Source organism: Haliotis cracherodii, unplaced genomic scaffold (genome assembly GCF_022045235.1).
Source record: "Haliotis cracherodii isolate W230 unplaced genomic scaffold, xgHalCrac1.p SCAF_7, whole genome shotgun sequence".
NCBI classification, from domain to species: domain Eukaryota; kingdom Metazoa; phylum Mollusca; class Gastropoda; order Lepetellida; family Haliotidae; genus Haliotis; species Haliotis cracherodii.
This window is the reverse complement of record NW_027266330.1, coordinates 3,461,931-3,479,784: the sequence shown is the minus strand read 5'-3', so window position 1 is coordinate 3,479,784 and position 17,854 is coordinate 3,461,931. Positions and strand designations below refer to the sequence as shown.

At 39.6% G+C, this 17,854-nt stretch overlaps 1 protein-coding gene across 1 annotated transcript in view; it reads left to right on the top strand.

Moving 5' to 3' along the window:
* Positions 1–568: 568 nt before the first annotated feature.
* LOC139447947 (serine/threonine-protein phosphatase 6 regulatory ankyrin repeat subunit A-like) overlaps positions 569–17,854 on the top strand; it is a 42,417-nt gene continuing 25,131 nt past the window's right edge. Inside the window, exons 1-4 of the mRNA XM_071229450.1 lie at positions 569–596; positions 5,801–5,866; positions 6,231–6,290; positions 6,541–7,366. Of these exons, the coding sequence (XP_071085551.1) occupies positions 569–596; positions 5,801–5,866; positions 6,231–6,290; positions 6,541–7,366 (980 nt within the window). The remainder of the gene's footprint in view (positions 597–5,800; positions 5,867–6,230; positions 6,291–6,540; positions 7,367–17,854) is intronic.

Genomic DNA, 17,854 nt, shown 5'->3' with positions numbered 1-17,854 from the left:
GGATTCAGCATACCTGAATTATGTTGAAAACTCTGGTTCCCAACTTGTACCCAAAAATGCATTAACATTTTTCAAAAATTCCACTTGTCTATTATCCGAGTAGTGGAATGGATCAGTCTCGATCATATCCCACTTTTCGGAGAATGAGAACGCTCATGAGAATGTAAGACTTGCAATAAATAATAATAATAAACAAAAAGACTTATAATCAGTCAATCTTTATGTCCAGTACTGAAAAGGCCATGGGCCTGTAGTACATATATACATACAGTAGCAATGGGTCCAATTGTAATCAGAGATATCATAAATATTAACATATCTTGAAACAGAGGATCTGATGTTCAATTGCAAGGTATATATACATTGCAAGATTTTTTGTGACAGTTTGATTTTGAGATGACATGAGGATATAAAGTTTGTCTTTTCTAGGATTCAGATAAACAGATTGTTGTATGTATTCGTTTCTGACATTTGCATACAATGGACAATCAAGCAAAACATGGTATTCACCTGCTATCTCAGGGCAAATACAACATTTACACAATCTGTTTTCCTTTGATATCGCAAAATGTCTACCTATCAGAAGGTCATGAGAAGTACACCTGAAACGGGATAGTGCTGTTCGGAATTTCTTAACATTTATGTTCAAAAGATATTTTCAGTAAGAATGAATATTTTAAAATGATGTGTAATGAGTTATCTTATTTTGTAAACACAGTGAAGAGTACCGCTTCTGAAAACATATATCTATTAGCCCGTGTCTTAAATTATATATGAAACGATCTGGTACTGTTACATGTTGCTCTCTCCCAATGTAATCATACCCACAAGATTGGAGTATCTTTTTGACACCCGAGGCCCAGTTATTTTTCCTCTGCTATCGTGAGGAATCATTTTATTACAGACTTTCTTGGGAATCTGCTACTTGGCATGCTGAGCAATTTTATTCTATATTTTTTTACTTTTATGTAACTAAATATATTCATAGGGTATCTCCCACATTCCCCATAACTGTAATATTTGGAGTGTTGGCATTTACTCCTAAAATTGGATTACACTCATATAGATTTACTTTCACCATTAATTGTACCATATTTTTGTAGAACCCAAACTTCAGCACCATACCTAGGGAGTAGAAAAGGACTGATCTTAGTGTCAGAAAATCTCGAAAAGGGTTTTAAAGCTAATATTTCCAAGGGGTTTTAAGTGTTGTAAAATGCCCATAAAAATCTTTTGGCTTGCAGTGCGGCTTTGTTGCAATGCAGTGACCAAGTTAGCCGACGTGTAAAAACTTCTTACAACCTCAGCTGTTTCACCTTAATATAACCATTTTTCACGTTTTGATAAGTTCCCTCCATTTTTAAAAACTATAACCTTTGTCTTATCGATATTTACATTCATAGGTTTTCATTTATTAAAATAGTACTCAAGTTCATTTATTAACTGTTGAAGTCCAGGTAGTGTGCTCAACATCTTGACTATATCCTCAGCAAGAGGAGAAGAAGACAAAGTTACACAGTTTCCGGATTTGGTGTTGGATGGCCTCGTTACAATTTTCCGATATTTGTATCGAAAGTTCATTTATGAAAAACGAAAACAGAAATGTATTTAGAATACATCCATGTCTAACTGTATTACATTAGAAAGAATCAGATTAGGTGATATTTTTTCGAACCTTTATATTGTGATATCTGCAACATAATAATTAATAGGCTTTAATAGTCAAACAAATTGTTTAACAAGATGTCATGTATTACTACATCAAGGTATATCTTTTAGCATTTTGAAACCTGTTACTAGTATAAACACATATGTACACGTCTGAATATTCAACTCCAATGAACACATTATCTCATGTTTTTCTCTTCTTTATTTTATGAAAAAAAAACATCTCTTCTGGGCCTAAACACTATCGATGGCATCTACTAAATCGCTTATAAAACTATTTTTTACATGTTGATTCTGCTTCGGTTTTGGATGCGTATAGTTCAGAGTTCATTTTGCTTTAAAAAAACATTTCATTATTTTTTTTATACAAGTATATTTCTTTTTATAAATCAGTACCGTGCAAACGTTGCTACTGAGTATTTTATTATAAACGTTAATTTAGGTACTACAAACGTTAATTCAGGACTACAACGATAATGCCAAAACAAACACATTTATTGGCTCAATATGTGATGAAAGCATGCCTCTTTTGGTCGAGTCACCCAATCTTGTGCTTGGTGTAGAGGTCATGTCACAGCGGTGTAAGTGAACTATATGCAAACTTGATATGTTTGTGACAAAATCAGATATCTCTGACAATATATACACAATTTAGTAAAACGTAGTCTCGTAAGAGTGAGTGAGTGAGCATGGTTTTACGCCGTTTTTAGCAATAGTCCAGCAATATCACGGCGGGGACAGCAGAAATGGGCTTCACACATTGCACCAATGTCGGGAATCGAACCCGGGACTTCGGCGTGACCACTGGGCTACCCGACTGCCCTAGTCTCGTAAGAACCTGGAATGAGAACTTACAAATCTAATTTTTTTCGTGATCAAATAGTTCATTAGTCAATTCTATACGGGAAGAGTATAACACAATGTAAAATCCTGTTGCATTTGAGTAGCTCAAATATTTTACCCGTCAACGTGAAACGTTTTTTATATATTTGATCTTAATAATACCGATTTAAGTCTATTACGTCTGTTAAGGCTCACATGTTTTGACAAGCCATTTCCGCTCCACTGTCCAACAACTGGGGTATCTGACAAATTGTGAATGAACCGTCTTGTTAAAGCTATAATCCGTGAAACCTTTTGACACCGTGTCACTTACCGAGAGATGTAGCGAAATAGTCCAATGCCCATGGACACTCAAGGTTTGACGGTTCATTGGGGTATGAATTTGTAAAATACCATGTCCAAACTGTATGAATTCGCGTATCGCATACTGTAGTTTAAAAAAAGGGATGTCAATGCATGACCATGAAGCAGCTTATTTATTTGAAACAGACCCGATCTCGAAGGCCATTTTGTAAATCATGCTCAGGGACGACACTGATCTTACCAACAAAGAGTGGTCCGGATCAGTGTAGATTTTGTTTTTATCTTACAAAGCTCTCAGCCTGCAATCGCCTTAGGCAAGTGGATTGCGATCGAAGTCGAAGGCAGTCGAAGCCTAGAATCGCGATGTTATAGATTTATAATCATTGTAGCGATATAAGATCGTTTTGTTAAAGTGTGAACAGGAAGAGGACGGCACGTTAGTTTTGTCAATTTGAATTGTGATCCCCCGACATTCGATTGTGGTGAGCAGATTGTATGTGCTTGGTGCCTGTTTCTAGTAAATGAATTGATCTCTATATCATATTACACTATATTTGTGAAAATGTCATTACACAAACTAAAACGGGCAATCTACAAACAGGAATAGTGTTGCGCGTAATAAGGAATATATCAGAAGCTAAAGTGTCAAGACAAAATAATATTTTATTCCTATATCATCTTTCGTGACACTTCTCAGTAGCTAATATTGTGGAAGGCGATGAGCTGTTGGTTGTCAGAGCTGCTCAAATGGATCGGGTGGTATGGCTCAGCGACTTGGTTGATTGCGTATCCCGACGAGGTGGATCGTTGCGTATAATATCAATCACTAGATTGTCTGTTCCAGACTATATTATTTACGCATCGTCATGTAGTTGGAATATTGCGAAGTGCAGCATTAAAAAGACAACTCACTTGCAAAATGAAACAAACTCTATACTGAGCTCTCTAACTCTTTAGGTCTTTGTGACGCAAAAGATATGACGTCACAATGTTATTTAGAAAAGCGCCAAATTCCAAGCTCTCTGTTGTCTCCAAAAAGTAAATACATTCTCTTTGTAGATTTCTATCTTGTTTTCTGCACGAAATGTATTGCCACACATCCTTTGAATATTGTGGTAACCGTCACTGTGCATTTTGTAACCCATAATTGTATATATGATTATTTAAATATGCCTACCGACAATAACCGAAAAAAGTGCTATTCTGTGAATATTAGCTTCCGCAGATGATGTGGCCGTCAAACCAGCTGTTTCATCTAGAGGGGGTTTATTGTGATTTAATAGACTATTATTTCCTAATTCGAGTTATTTCCTAATTCGTGGTAGAATAAAGTTTTATTGTAATTACTGTGATTATTTAAACCTTTGAAATTTGTGTGGTCCTGACAAACATTGCATTGGTTCAATATGGGCAAAAGCATCTTAACATTGTTATAATAGGATCATATTATCCTCATTATGCTACTATTTGGATCGTAGATATATATTTACTACACTAATTGGACACAACAAATAATATAAATACGATGTTGATACAGGGTGTTAATTTCATTGTTTTCTGTGCTGAATCTTTGCATATATAAGTTATTGTGTAAGTCATGTATATAATACAACTTAAATAATTGCACATTATTAACAAGAACATCGATAAAACCGCCCATGAAATTGAATCGACTCGATCGGACATTGATCATAACATTAACATTTATCTTCAATTTGCACAGGGGGCGGTCGAGTAGCCTAGTGGTTAAAGCGTTCGCTCGTCACGCCGAAGACCCGGGTTCGATTCCCGACATGGGTACAATGTGTGTCCCCCACCGTGATATTGCTGGAATATTGCTAAAAGCGGCGTAAAACCGTACTCACTCACTCGCTCACTCACTTTGCACGGCCCAAATCAAACATCGCATTTACTTGTTCTGAATTCGATCCAAACATTTTGCATCAACATCATTGTCATCATCATCAGCAGCATCATCGACGTCGCTGTCGTAATCAACATCATCACAATGACGTTGTTATGTTAATAATGACTATTGTTGTAAATCTTGTTGTGCTGCATTAATGGAGAAGGCGAGGCTGGATGGGTATTGAATATATTGGGACCTATTCAGTACTCTAGCAGTTGTACTGCTGACCGATCAGTCGAGCGCCAAACTCTGTCGTACGGCTGACACGACACGTCACAGTGACGGTGATGAGATGTGTCGCTTTAGTTAGGACGTTAGGGCAACTCTTGTTATTACCGTATTTCGTATCTGAAAACAGATAAGGTTGCCAGATTGATGGACCCCGAGAATAACATTGTAGGTATCAGGCTGCGGGTGCTTGCTTGACACTGAACTGATACTTGATCTATTTCTACAAGCCAAACTCCCGAATTAGTTTGAACAGACACCCGGGCGGTTGCACAAACGTTCCACAAGCCACACAACCCATTAGGTTTCAGTTATGTATTTGTTTTAATCTAGATCCAGTAATAATTCTTTTCGAAATGTTCATTTCACTGCTAGGATTCTCCACCTAAGACGGATATATAAGTAAGTGAGTGAGTGAGTGAGTGAGTGAGCATGATTTTACTCCGGTTTTAGCAATATAGCCCGGTGGAGGTACCGTACAACATGCATGTGTCTTATAACAAAACATATGTCGTTATAGTGGGGGAATTTGTTAGAGACAAATTGCATGGGGACAATTTCCTGACTTTATCCACTTTTGGCAGGACTTCCTTCTGAATCAATTGGTATCACTGATTCTGCATCATTAGGAATTTAGCAGCCTTGAGGCACACAGAAAGAATGGAATCTCGAATAACATCATAGACAATAATAACACTCATTACTCCAACATATGTTTATGCTTCTAGAAACATAGGTGGTGCTTTCATCACTACGTGTACTTGTTTTTGTTTCCATGTCAAGTCATGTACGTCTCTGACGATGCCCACCCAGTGCTGTAGTATCTACATGACATATTCTGTGTTTCAGCCGCCAGTCACCCGAGCGAGATGGAAGCACTGAGACCTGGGGCGGCACAGGAGTCTGACCTACCCGGTAGGTGGGAGAATACTGGTGATAGGGTCATCAGATGTGTCAGAAAGGTAAAGTAAAATGACGCTTCGTTCAAAACATATTCTTTAAAATGTGCCGGTTTTACTTACTTACTTTCTTTGTAATATGACATCTACGATAATATACTTAACCGACATAACAATAATACTGTGTAAATAATGTCAACACTATTTCAATATTAGCATCATCAACAGCAAAAACATACCACCTAATGAATATAATTTTAATGATGACATCTTCCGTCTTCCATCTTAGAAATACAGTCATGCTACATCACAACACCACAGGGATGTGTCGACAAATATGTAGTTTCAGTCAATTCTAACAAACGTGTTTGTATCCACAGCCACAAGCAGGAAGGAGGAAACACGGAGGTCGGGGATCCCCCAATCACCTGATACACGAGGTGGGTGGAGGCTGTGTCACATGTATTGTAGTTGGCAAACCACTCTCCAGACACACACAACTGTGTTGGAACTGTAAGACCTGACGCACCAGGTGGGTGGAGACAATGTCACATGTATTGTAGTGGGAACACCACCTTCCAGACATACACACAACTGTGTTAGAACTGTATGATCTGATACACGAGATGGGTGGAGACACTGCTGCTGTAAAAGGTAGGACATGTGTACAGAGTTTACTTTGCGTTACAGTTACAGTAACACCGACATCCGCACGTAGAGATATTCATGCAGACTCCGACCTCCGTGACTCTAGCAGTGAGGGGAACATGGCGTCCGTGAAGCGGATCCTTGAAGCAGGTTGGGTTGACGTCAACAGCAGAGGTGGGGACAGCCTGACCCCTGTGATAAGTGCAACACTGAGGGGACACAGAAAAGTGGTGGAGCTCCTGGTGAGTGAAGGAGCTGATGTGTCACTGGTGAACGTGTACGGTGACAACATCCTTCACTTGGCCTGTATGGGAGGACACATGGAGACGGTGAAGTTTGTCCTGTCCCTGAACCTGGTGGACATCAACAGTAGAGGATTGAGGAGCAGGACACCGGTGATGAAGGCAGCATTGAAGGGACACAGAGAAGTGGTGGAGCTCCTGGTGAGTGATGGAGCTGATGTGTCACTGGTGAACGTGTACGGTGACAACACCCTTCATTTGGCCTGTCGGAGAGGTCACATCGAAACGGCGAAGTTTGTCCTGTCTCTGAACTTGGTGGACATCAACAGTAGGGGATGGAGGAGCAGGACACCGGTAATGAGGGCGACAGTGGTTGGACACAGAGAAGTGGTTGAGCTCCTGGTAAGTGAAGGGGCTGATGTGTCACTTGTGGACGATGACGGTAACAACATCTTTCATTTGGCCTGCGCGGGAGGAGACGTGGGTACGGTGAAGTTTGTGCTTTCACTAAACGTGGTGGACATCGACGCCAGGAACAACATTGGACAGACAGCGGGCGACAATGCGAGGCTCAGGAGATATCAGAAAATTGTGAAACTTTTGGAGCCGCCTCGCTGTCATGTGATGTAAATAAGAGAAAGTGGTGGATCGGGGCTGTCACCTGAAGTCAGAGTAGTATTTGGGTAGATTTATATCATAGATGCATTGATAGGGTTCGAAAATGTTTCAGGTAGTGGTGAGCTAGAGCCCATTTCATTACAATTAAGCTTTGTCTCATGACGATTATTTATACGCATCATCATTTTGACATAAACAATGCCGCTTGTAGTAGCAGTATAGGTATATAAATCTGGCTCCAGTGGGGTTGCGGCAGAATCACCATTACATATACTACTTGAGGACATTCGTGGACGGTCAATGCAACTTATGTGTGCGTCTGTGTGCTGGGGGGGGGGGGGGGGGGGGGGGGGGGGCAGGCAGGCCATTAGTTACATATTTTGGTCTCCGGGCAGACGTTCTATCCACTAGACCACGGAGACAGAGGGGGTCTCAAAACTTTAACTTGACACCCCACACGCCACCCTATTCACACTGCTTTGATCGACTAGAAACTATTTCTTTTCATACGAGTTATGTAAGGAGGCGAGCGGTCTCATTGTGCAACACATTCTTCACTCCTTGAGTTGTCAAGTGGTTAAGTGTGCAATAAAGTCATCATGTTGCTAGTGCTTCAAAAATCCCTGCCGTTCAGGTTGTGGTAATAAAATATCAAATCCATGTGATTTCAGAAGTTTGTGTCGCAACGGGGTGACCTGTAATTGTTACATTATTACATATTCAATGATTTACTGATTTGGAGCTGATAAATAACAGGTTAACTTCTGGTCAATTTTGATGCATATAATGTTGAACCGCGAGGATCTCAAAATTTCTTTTCCAGACAGCATTTTACACTGTCTTCAGCTGTAGCTGCATCATCATGGAATATAACTAATCGACAGATAGTGAGTGGGTGATAAACAACAGAGTGCTCGGGGGTTCGAGTACACCGTTAATAGGCTATAAACATTCAGACCCGACAACGTGTGTCACGATACTGTCCAATTGTAAGACTGTGGTGTGAATCTATATATACTTGAAATATAGGTAAACCAGATAGATCTCTTTACCCCACCCGTCCTTTCTTTGTTTGCCGATACATGTTTATGGTTCAACCACACTAGGGGGGGGCAAAATATTCTGCCCGGATCTAATGGTAGCCTGGGCTCTATCAATTCTGTGAACGCCATGAAAATGCCTCATGTTAACCACATATTAACGCCTAGTACGCTGAGTATCATTAAAAATACATTCTTTAAATCAAAGCAACCAATTCATAAGAAACCTTTGCATGTGTGTTGTAGTGCACTAGGAGTGTCCAATGTTATGTACCTGAAACTGGCGGAGTAGTCTCCCTTGCATCGTTTACAGTGAGCACTGTATCATACATCCCACACTGTGACAGTGTTGACTGACTGAGCTAACAGTGAGAGGCATAACCCGCACCCGGCATGTGTTGTCAAGTACTATGAGCGTCCAGTGTGGTGTACCTGAAACTGACGGAGTAGCCTCCCTTGCATCGTTCATTGCGAACAGTAGTTTCACCCTCCACTGGGACAGTGTTGTTGTGACTGTTCTCGCAGTGACTGATGTAACGCGGCATGCGAGATGAATGAATGAATGAATTTCTTTATTTCCTCCAGAGTTGAATCCGAAGATTTTACATGGGAAAATACATTATTTACAGTACATCAATGACATTACTTGACTATATACAAAGGAATCATGTTATACACTGCTATGAATAAATAGTTTACGATGTACATTTTGAGAGCAGTAAAGTGTCTAGTAGATATACATAAGGTGTTTCTTTAAATTCCATATGAAGTGGCAGAAAGTCATTATGATGCTTTGCCAAGTATTGTAATCAAGTTCGTTTGTCAAGTCATGGACATCTGCACCGAGAAAGAATGAAAGCATATCATCATCGTCGAGCATATCTATTTTCACATATACATCTACATCAAGTTTATCAATCAGGCATGAGAAGAAATTATTTCTGTCAGGCATAAACATTTCACAGTGCAAAATGATATGGCAATCATAGTCATAGCAATGTCTATTGCAATGGTTACATTCTTTTGACACTTTTGCTCTTGATCCGATTTTAATACAAAGTTGCAGGGGTTGTCTTAGATGTGGATAGAGATACATTACATTATAAAGAACATGCATTTGTAACCGTTTATGAATTTTATGGTATCGTGAAAGATCCGGTCTCTGTGCTAGTCTCTCTCTCCAGACGTACTGTTCATTCTCTGATAGACGTCTGATTACAAGAGCTCGCCAAGCCGATTTTGTTGGGAAAGAACCGCTATCAGTATACCCCTTTATATACTTATCCAAATGGTATTTTTTAGCAGTATATAGAAGGATGTTGCATATGCTTACTGGACGGCTAATATTGACAAAAGCGTTGGTAGCAATGTGAGCACAAAATAGGTCTTTTGTTATTGAGTTACAATCGTTGTTGCAGAGCCTTCCAAATAATTGTAGTCTACATTTATCAATGTAGCCATTCATTGACCACATTCCCAAGTTAGAAATAGACGAATCGGTTGGATGTGTTTTACCAAATTCTTGTATATGACGAGCAAAGTAACGTTGTGTACATTCAATCATTTCAAGTTCTTTACCGTAAAAGGTCGGTAACAATTCACATCCATAAAAGCTTGTAGATAAAATCATTCTTTTCCATATATTGACACATGCAACTGGGTGTAGGTCTGAGTCGTTAAGGCCGAGTGATCGTAGTGAATTAACACTTTTTCTTGCTTTTGAGCAACATGTCATGATTCTTTCTTTACAGGATAAATTACTGTTTATGATTATTCCGCCATATTTGACTGAGTCGGAAGTGTCAATTATTGCATCGCCAAATTTGTAGGTTACTTTATTATGAAAATGCCTCATGTTAACCACATATTAACGCCTAGTACGCTGAGTATCATTAAAAATACATTCTTTAAATAAAAGCAACCAATTCATAAGAAACCTTTGCATGTGTGTTGTCAGTGCACTAGGAGTGTCCAATGTTATGTACCTGAAACTGGCGGAGTAGTCTCCCTTGCATCGTTTACAGTGAGCACTGTATCATACATCCCACACTGTGACAGTGTTGACTGACTGAACTAACAGTGAGAGGCGTAACCCGCACCCGGCATGTGTTGTCAAGTACTATGAGCGTCCAGTGTGGTGTACCTGAAACTGACGGAGTAGCCTCCCTTGCATCGTTCATTGCGAACAGTAGTTTCACCCTCCACTGGGACAGTGTTGTTGTGACTGTTCTCGCAGTGACTGATGTAACGCGGCATGCGAGATGTCAATGTACTACAAGCGGCAACTGTGCACTTGAATCAGCCTGAGTAGTCTCCCTTGTTCCCTTCTTGACATGCAATAGTGTTCACACAATCAAAGTGTTGGTTTGACTACATACAGTGACCTTCCTACTGCGATTGTATGAATGGTTGGGTGCGGCAGATAATTGTTAATTGTGTTCTTGTACTTGTATTGATGTAGAACTGACTAGCCTCTTGATCTGTGATCTGTATGTGTGTAGAGTCATGTTCTAAAGATTTATGTAACATTATGCTCGATGAGTGTGTGTAATTATAACGTAATGATTCATGCTATAACGTGATGTTCTGTGAATTTACGTAAGGTGATGACCTATACATTTCTATAACATTCATGCTTGTAACGTGATCTACACACGTGTGTAACGCATGATGAACGCATGCTACGTGATGATTCCCGTGACTAACATGCTCATTTATTCATTTGCGTAACGTGAAGATCTATGTATCTGTGTAACGTGATGTCATTTTAATGTGATGATCTATGTTGTTATTTAACGTAATCCACGCTGCATAAATAAAATGACTGTGATGCTGTTGACGTGGTGATCCATCACTTGTGTGACATGATATACAATGCATCTGTGTAAAGTTGTCATCTGTGTGTTTATCCATTCTGATATGTTGCATAGAGATATATACATGTGTCATGCAATTACTCATACGTATGTGTAATGCCATGATCGATGCATGTGTGTAACGTGGAGATACATACATGTGCTTTATATGCGGATCTGGGCACGTGTGCAGCTTTGACATACATGCATTTGTTTTACAAGCTGGTCTAGGCATGTGTGAAATTTACAGATCAATTGAGGCCCTTGTCCCTCTATGCATGTGTGTTACACATTAATCTATAGTCAATGGGTGAGTATGGTTTTACTCCGTGTTGGGCAAAATTCCAGCAATATCACGGCGGGGGACACCAGAATTGGGCTTCACACATTAAACCCATATGGGGACTCGAACCCGTGTCTTTGACATGTCAACCATCAGGTGATCCCCCCACCCCAGCTGATCTATAAATGTGTGTTACATGACAAATGATACAAATGACATGCAGTAAGTTGTGCACGCACATCTGTGCAGTCGATTGCGCACCGTCTGAGCATGTCCTCTTACACCAGTTGCCTGTTGCAACCTATTTTATAGTGCCATCGTTCTGACTCGTCTCTCCTGTGCTAGGGTTGTTGCCAGAGCGGCATCGGCCATCAACGTTATGTGTTTGTTGGTATGTCATTAGCAGATGGTTGGCCTAAAGCACGTTAACGTTCAGCAACGTCGCATGATCAATGCTGTTCCATCCTTAATGTATAAATGTGTTCAATAAAGTGTCTTTGTGGGTTTGGATGAAAAAAGACAATATGCGTCTGCTCAGAGTGGCAATAGTCAATCTGACATACCACCCATTGAACGTGCTGTCTGAGCTCACGTGCTTAATGACTGTCACAAGGTTGTGTTTAGGAGCTTGAGTTCTTCGGAAATATTCTTTCCACACCAATTACTTCATTGTCAGACATTGGTAGATTTTCCTGTAGCTTCAACTCAAAACAAAATATCCCCTACTTTTGGCATAGTATATCACCTGAAACGTGACTCTTACCCTCTTTGCGAACATCTGGTGTCCTCACTGATTTTCATAGATCTGTTTATATAAACTTATCACTGTTTTGTCTTTTACGCACAATTGATCAGGATCTGTTTTGTCAGATAATCGAGACGAGGTTATTTTCTGGCATTGATGCTTTCTATATTTTTGCGTATGTCTTTCATGACTCAAGGATGTAGACTATTCAATAACACCAGACTTCTAGATAATGAAAGCTTAAGGTGACATTTCCATTGCATAGTAGTGTGTCCTGAACACCATAAGGTCACAAGTCCTGAGACAAGAAACCTTTCCCGTATATTTGGCGAACATATGAGTGATTTATGTGTATACAGTAGGCCAATCGTACCATACAGAGATTTTGATGACGTCATGGTTCTCCAGTCAGTCGAGTCACATGCAGGTGTTTCTCACGCTCTCGTAGAACCAGTGGGTTAGTTAAGTCGCCAAGGACTGCACACATGATAACGAATAAAATGTTGTACACAATGGATTGTTTAGTTCGCAAATCTATATTCGTAATAATCCTACGCCCACTACAGAAATGATGTCAATGGCGACAACCAGACACGATACATTTATATTGTATCAAATGTTAGTGTTAGACTTGCACATCTCTTTTGTGTTCCAAATCTACAGAATAAATTATGTATATAAGAACAATCCTTATAACCAAACATCTACAATCAAGGTAACTATACCCTATTGAGAGACATTGTACTACCCATTGTATATCGGTCGAGCCACAGTCTCACGACTACGCCAATGTATTCTCATCGTTAGCTGAATATCCACCGCCTGCAATTGTGACAAGGAACACAACAATCCATTTACATCAGGGCCCCGTTCCACAAAGCGATCTTAGCGCTAAGTCGATCGTAACTCCCATACTTTAACATAGACTTACAACTGTCGTAGCACTAAGATCGCTTTGTGGAACAGGGCACAGATCTGTATAGATTAGGCATTGGAGTCGACATAAGTGACAGATCAATGTTCAGCAATAGTCCAAAATGTTGTATTGAAACAATTTCAATAGAGAGGACCACGGAAGAGTCACTCTGTTGGATTACATGTTGGTGCAAAACATCGAACATAATAGCCCCGATTGGAGTAGAGAATGTTTGAATATGGAATGTTTCTGATCAGCTCAACGACTGCGTCGTCACCGTTCTTTTAAAGCCTGTGGTGACAAGATCACAATACTACACGACCAGTAATTGATCATGATTCCATGATGTTCCCTCTCATCAATGTCATGAATTTATCTCCAACTGCAGTTTGTATTTGGCATGATAGTGTTGGTAGGACGAATACCAACATGATATGCACAGACCCGTAAAGATCCGCGGTAGAATAGGTCTGCAGCAAACCCATGCTTGCCGTAAAAGGCGACTATGCTTGTCGTAAGAGGCGACTAACGGGATCGGGTGGTCAGGCTCGCTGACTTGATTGATGCATGTCATCGATCCCAAATGCGTGGATCGCTGCTCATGATATCAATCACTGAATTGTCTTGTCCAGACTCGATTATTTACAGATCGCCGTCATATAGCTGGAATATTGCTGGGTGCGGCGTTATACCACAACAAATAAACAAACAAAAGATGATATGCACAGCACAATAAGTATACCTAGCCATGCCCAGGTGTTTGTTTAGCAGTTAGGAGAGGAAAGGGATATTTTCTTTTTTACCTCTGATGATATGAACTGATGACTGTACACTTTGTTATGTCTGCTGCGTTGAACGTGACAGCGTCAGTACACATCACTCTGTATGGAGACTGTCCCCATAATATTGCTGTATTGATGAAAGTTCTGTTCCAAGTTTTCGGTGCTTGATTTGATAAATTATAGTACATTTTTTGTTGAAAGGTACGAAATATATGTGGCGATATTGATATTGATGTGGAACTACTCATTCACTACTGCTAAACGTAAATCAGATTTTGGTAAGGTAACGCCTGATGAATCTGCATAGTGTTTATCCGTGATACCTTACGGTTATCTTTGGAGATGGCCTCAAATAACATTTACGACAGGGCTGTTTGCTTGAACTAGGGAACCTATACACTGTTCATGCTTTCTTTATACAGACAAAATGCATCTACCATTGTCAATCAGCTATATTATGCCGAACATATAAAGATAAAATGACCCTGCTAAAACTATAAGAATAATAAATAAGAAAATCACTTACTGAAGCTCTACATACACATTAAAAAAAAACAATCTTTTGTTCGGGAGTAAGGAATCGGAGACTAACACTTCGACGATTGTTTATACATTTGGTATCAAAGGACACGAGAGTAAGATTACAATTATCCAATATGTCAAAAGTCATTTAAAGCTTAATCTTTTTTCCGAGAGTCAGTGATATACGATGTTTGAAATTTGAAACGTATATGAAATTACTGCAAAGAATATGCTTGCTATCCGCACAACTGCAACGGTACGCTACTGTGGTCTCATTTGACGGGTGAGGCTAAAAATATATTGTAGGGAGTCGTTATCAGCATAGGTTCAAAACTGCACATTAAATCAGTTTGTTAGTCATTCTAGGGAACATTTATGTTTGAAGTACAATGAATAAAGCAACTCAATTCAAGAGTGGGACGTGCATAGGTCAGGTACCAATTGTCAATGAATACTAGTAACCTCATTTTACAACAAAGAGATATGGAGGGACTTAGTCGAGTCGCAGTCAGTTGCCAAGTGTCCATGTATAGCCTGATCGTACAGCACAGAGATACGGAGGGACATTGTCGAGTCACAATCAGGTGATGAGCGTCAATGTATAGAAAAAATTCACAACTCAGAAATATGAAGGAACTTTGTCCAGCCACAGTCAGGTGCCAAGGGTCAATGTATAGAATAATCATGCCACAAAGAGATGCGGAGGGACATTGTTCAACTCCAGTCGAATCATAGTCCTTTGAGATAAGGACAAAAAGATCCATGCCCATGTTATATTTGAGTTTACACTATCACCGTCAAGTCAATGGTTATAAATATCTAATTCTCCATTGACACGATTTCAAAAGGGACCAAAGAGGACATATTTCAGCTGCGTTAATTAAGCAACTAACATGCTGTTTGCATAGAACATTATCTATATAACAGTACAGATCTCCCGACCACGCCACATGATAAGACTTTGGACAAAATATCACGGCGGTGAATTGTTTAAGAGGCATTTCTTAGAAGTTAACGGATGACAAGTAGAAGCTGTTTATATTGTAACAGCATTGAAGTAGAAAAGTGTGATCAACATGCACATGACGTCTGTCCATATTATACATGACCAGTAAATCATCATTAAATTCGTATCAGTAAAGGTAGGGATTGTCTGCAGAGAGCAGTTTGCATTAGTCATGCATGCCTTTGTATAGCACGTAAACGTTCTCCGTGTGAAGGCAAGCAGACCACGAATCAACACAGGCCCAGAAATCCCAAGCCAATTTATACACACTGCACACTGTACTATGCACCATGTCTGTATAAACATTGCAATGCTATTACATGTTATTCAGTTATACAACATCGCATTCGTGTCAAATTGCAGCATACAGTGATGAATGTAAGAGTGCTCCGCAATGTTCATCCGATGAATAAAGTGCAGTAGCAATGTGTCGCTGATGTGAAATGGTGCTTGACCCTAACTGAGATTTATTCAATGAAAACTAGACCAATTACGTTACGGTAGTTGAATATATAAAAAAAGGTCTTAATCTCAAGAAAATGTAAATGTACTTTCGAATGTCTAATGTATATCCTCATTTCTGGGAAAGGAAAGTGAATATAAAATCACCATCGCTCGACCCGTGTGGCGACGTTGACATTTAAGTGCTAATCACTACTTCTTCTCTAATGAAAAGTGTGAAATGTATGACATGACATGCAGTTGAAATAACTTTACCAGGAGGAAGCACCAAGTTGTTTTGAATTAGATTCTCCAAATAACTTATATCGTATGCCTGCTGTGTGGCTGAACTTTTATTTATTGATTTATTCATAGGGAAATATATATTTGTGCCTTATCAAAGACAGACAAATTGTTGCATATCATCAGAATTGTCCACCTTGTTTTAGTCAACGACGTATGTACTGAAAATCAGTTGAAAAGGTTCATTACTCTAAACCAAACATGCTAGGATCCATTTCATATTCAGGAAGATCCATATAATAAACACACGCGTCACCCATTCACCCACATCACAAGGGAGAAAGAAAACACTATTCCCTTGTTGCAGAATGATAGTTGATAGTTTAGTCTGACATAGATCAAGTAGTTGTCGCTGTATTAGTGATGATTTATTGATCAATACGTGCCTGCATATTAGTCATGCGATCCACAATATATGTTTGCAGTCAATTTTATTAGCCTTAGGAGGAATAGGAAACTCATCTCCCTACCAATGCTCCTCCAACAAGTTGGGATCAGAAGCTCGGAAATCACGGAAGCTTAGTCACAGGTGAAAAGGTCGGGTGAACTTGGGCCAACACTTCAACAGAACAAGCTGTTTTACAAACCACATGTCATCTACATTTATTGTGGAGAGTAATCGAGTGGCCTGTCTTCCGTACTTTCATTAGCAGACGTCATATTATGGATGCAAACCATCCCTCTTTCAAATTATGATTCATTCGTGCTTTTGTGTTATCAAAACATACTTTGTTTTAACGGGTGCAACTCACTTAGCAAGTCATATCTTTTCATGTTTAGCATATTATACCATGTATGTTGTCAGATGTTTCTTAACACGCCATAGAGTAAACACATTCTGGTATAACAACTGTGTGTTAACACAGGACCCTTTGTATTCCCTATTGCTATATGTGCTAAATACTATTAAATGGTTGTGTTTCACATGCTGTATTGAAATGTTTTCCTTGTGTTCTGATTTCTATGTTGCATAAATACCTGCTGTACACAACTATCATTACAGTTTGACAACGACTTGTAAACATCTTTTATGATTATTGAATAAATCTGTAAACATCATTTTGACAGCTTAACAACTGCACTTGTTACAGGTTACGGATCTTGCTAACGCTGAGCTGAGGCGAATAAAGTACTAAAGTGGAGATCAATATGTGTTTAGCATAATATCATGTCAAAAGACATGTACACGACCAGTACGTCATCATTAAATTCATATCAGCTCTGAAAGGGCTTGTCACTTCACCATAGGGTGAATGCAGCAGGAGTTTGTAACAGATCTCTGTTTTCCCATACTGCTCTTATGTTCTGCATCTGACAACACATGTCCTCGCCTGTGATGTTTCGCCCACGAATTATTCTTCACACTGAGGTACCTTTTACACAACCGTGAACGTGAATAAGAAGTGAAGGAAATGTGTCAATTCCCTAGATTTAGCACCATGTCAGGGTGCAGAGCAGGTCAGATATTGTAAACGGAAACTGGGGATTATTCTCACTGCTGCACACCGCCCTCCTGATTTCAACTGTGTAGGGACTGTCCTGTGACAACGTCGCTGATAAACCCGACAAGTCCATTACACATACCATCACAATATTGTTTAAG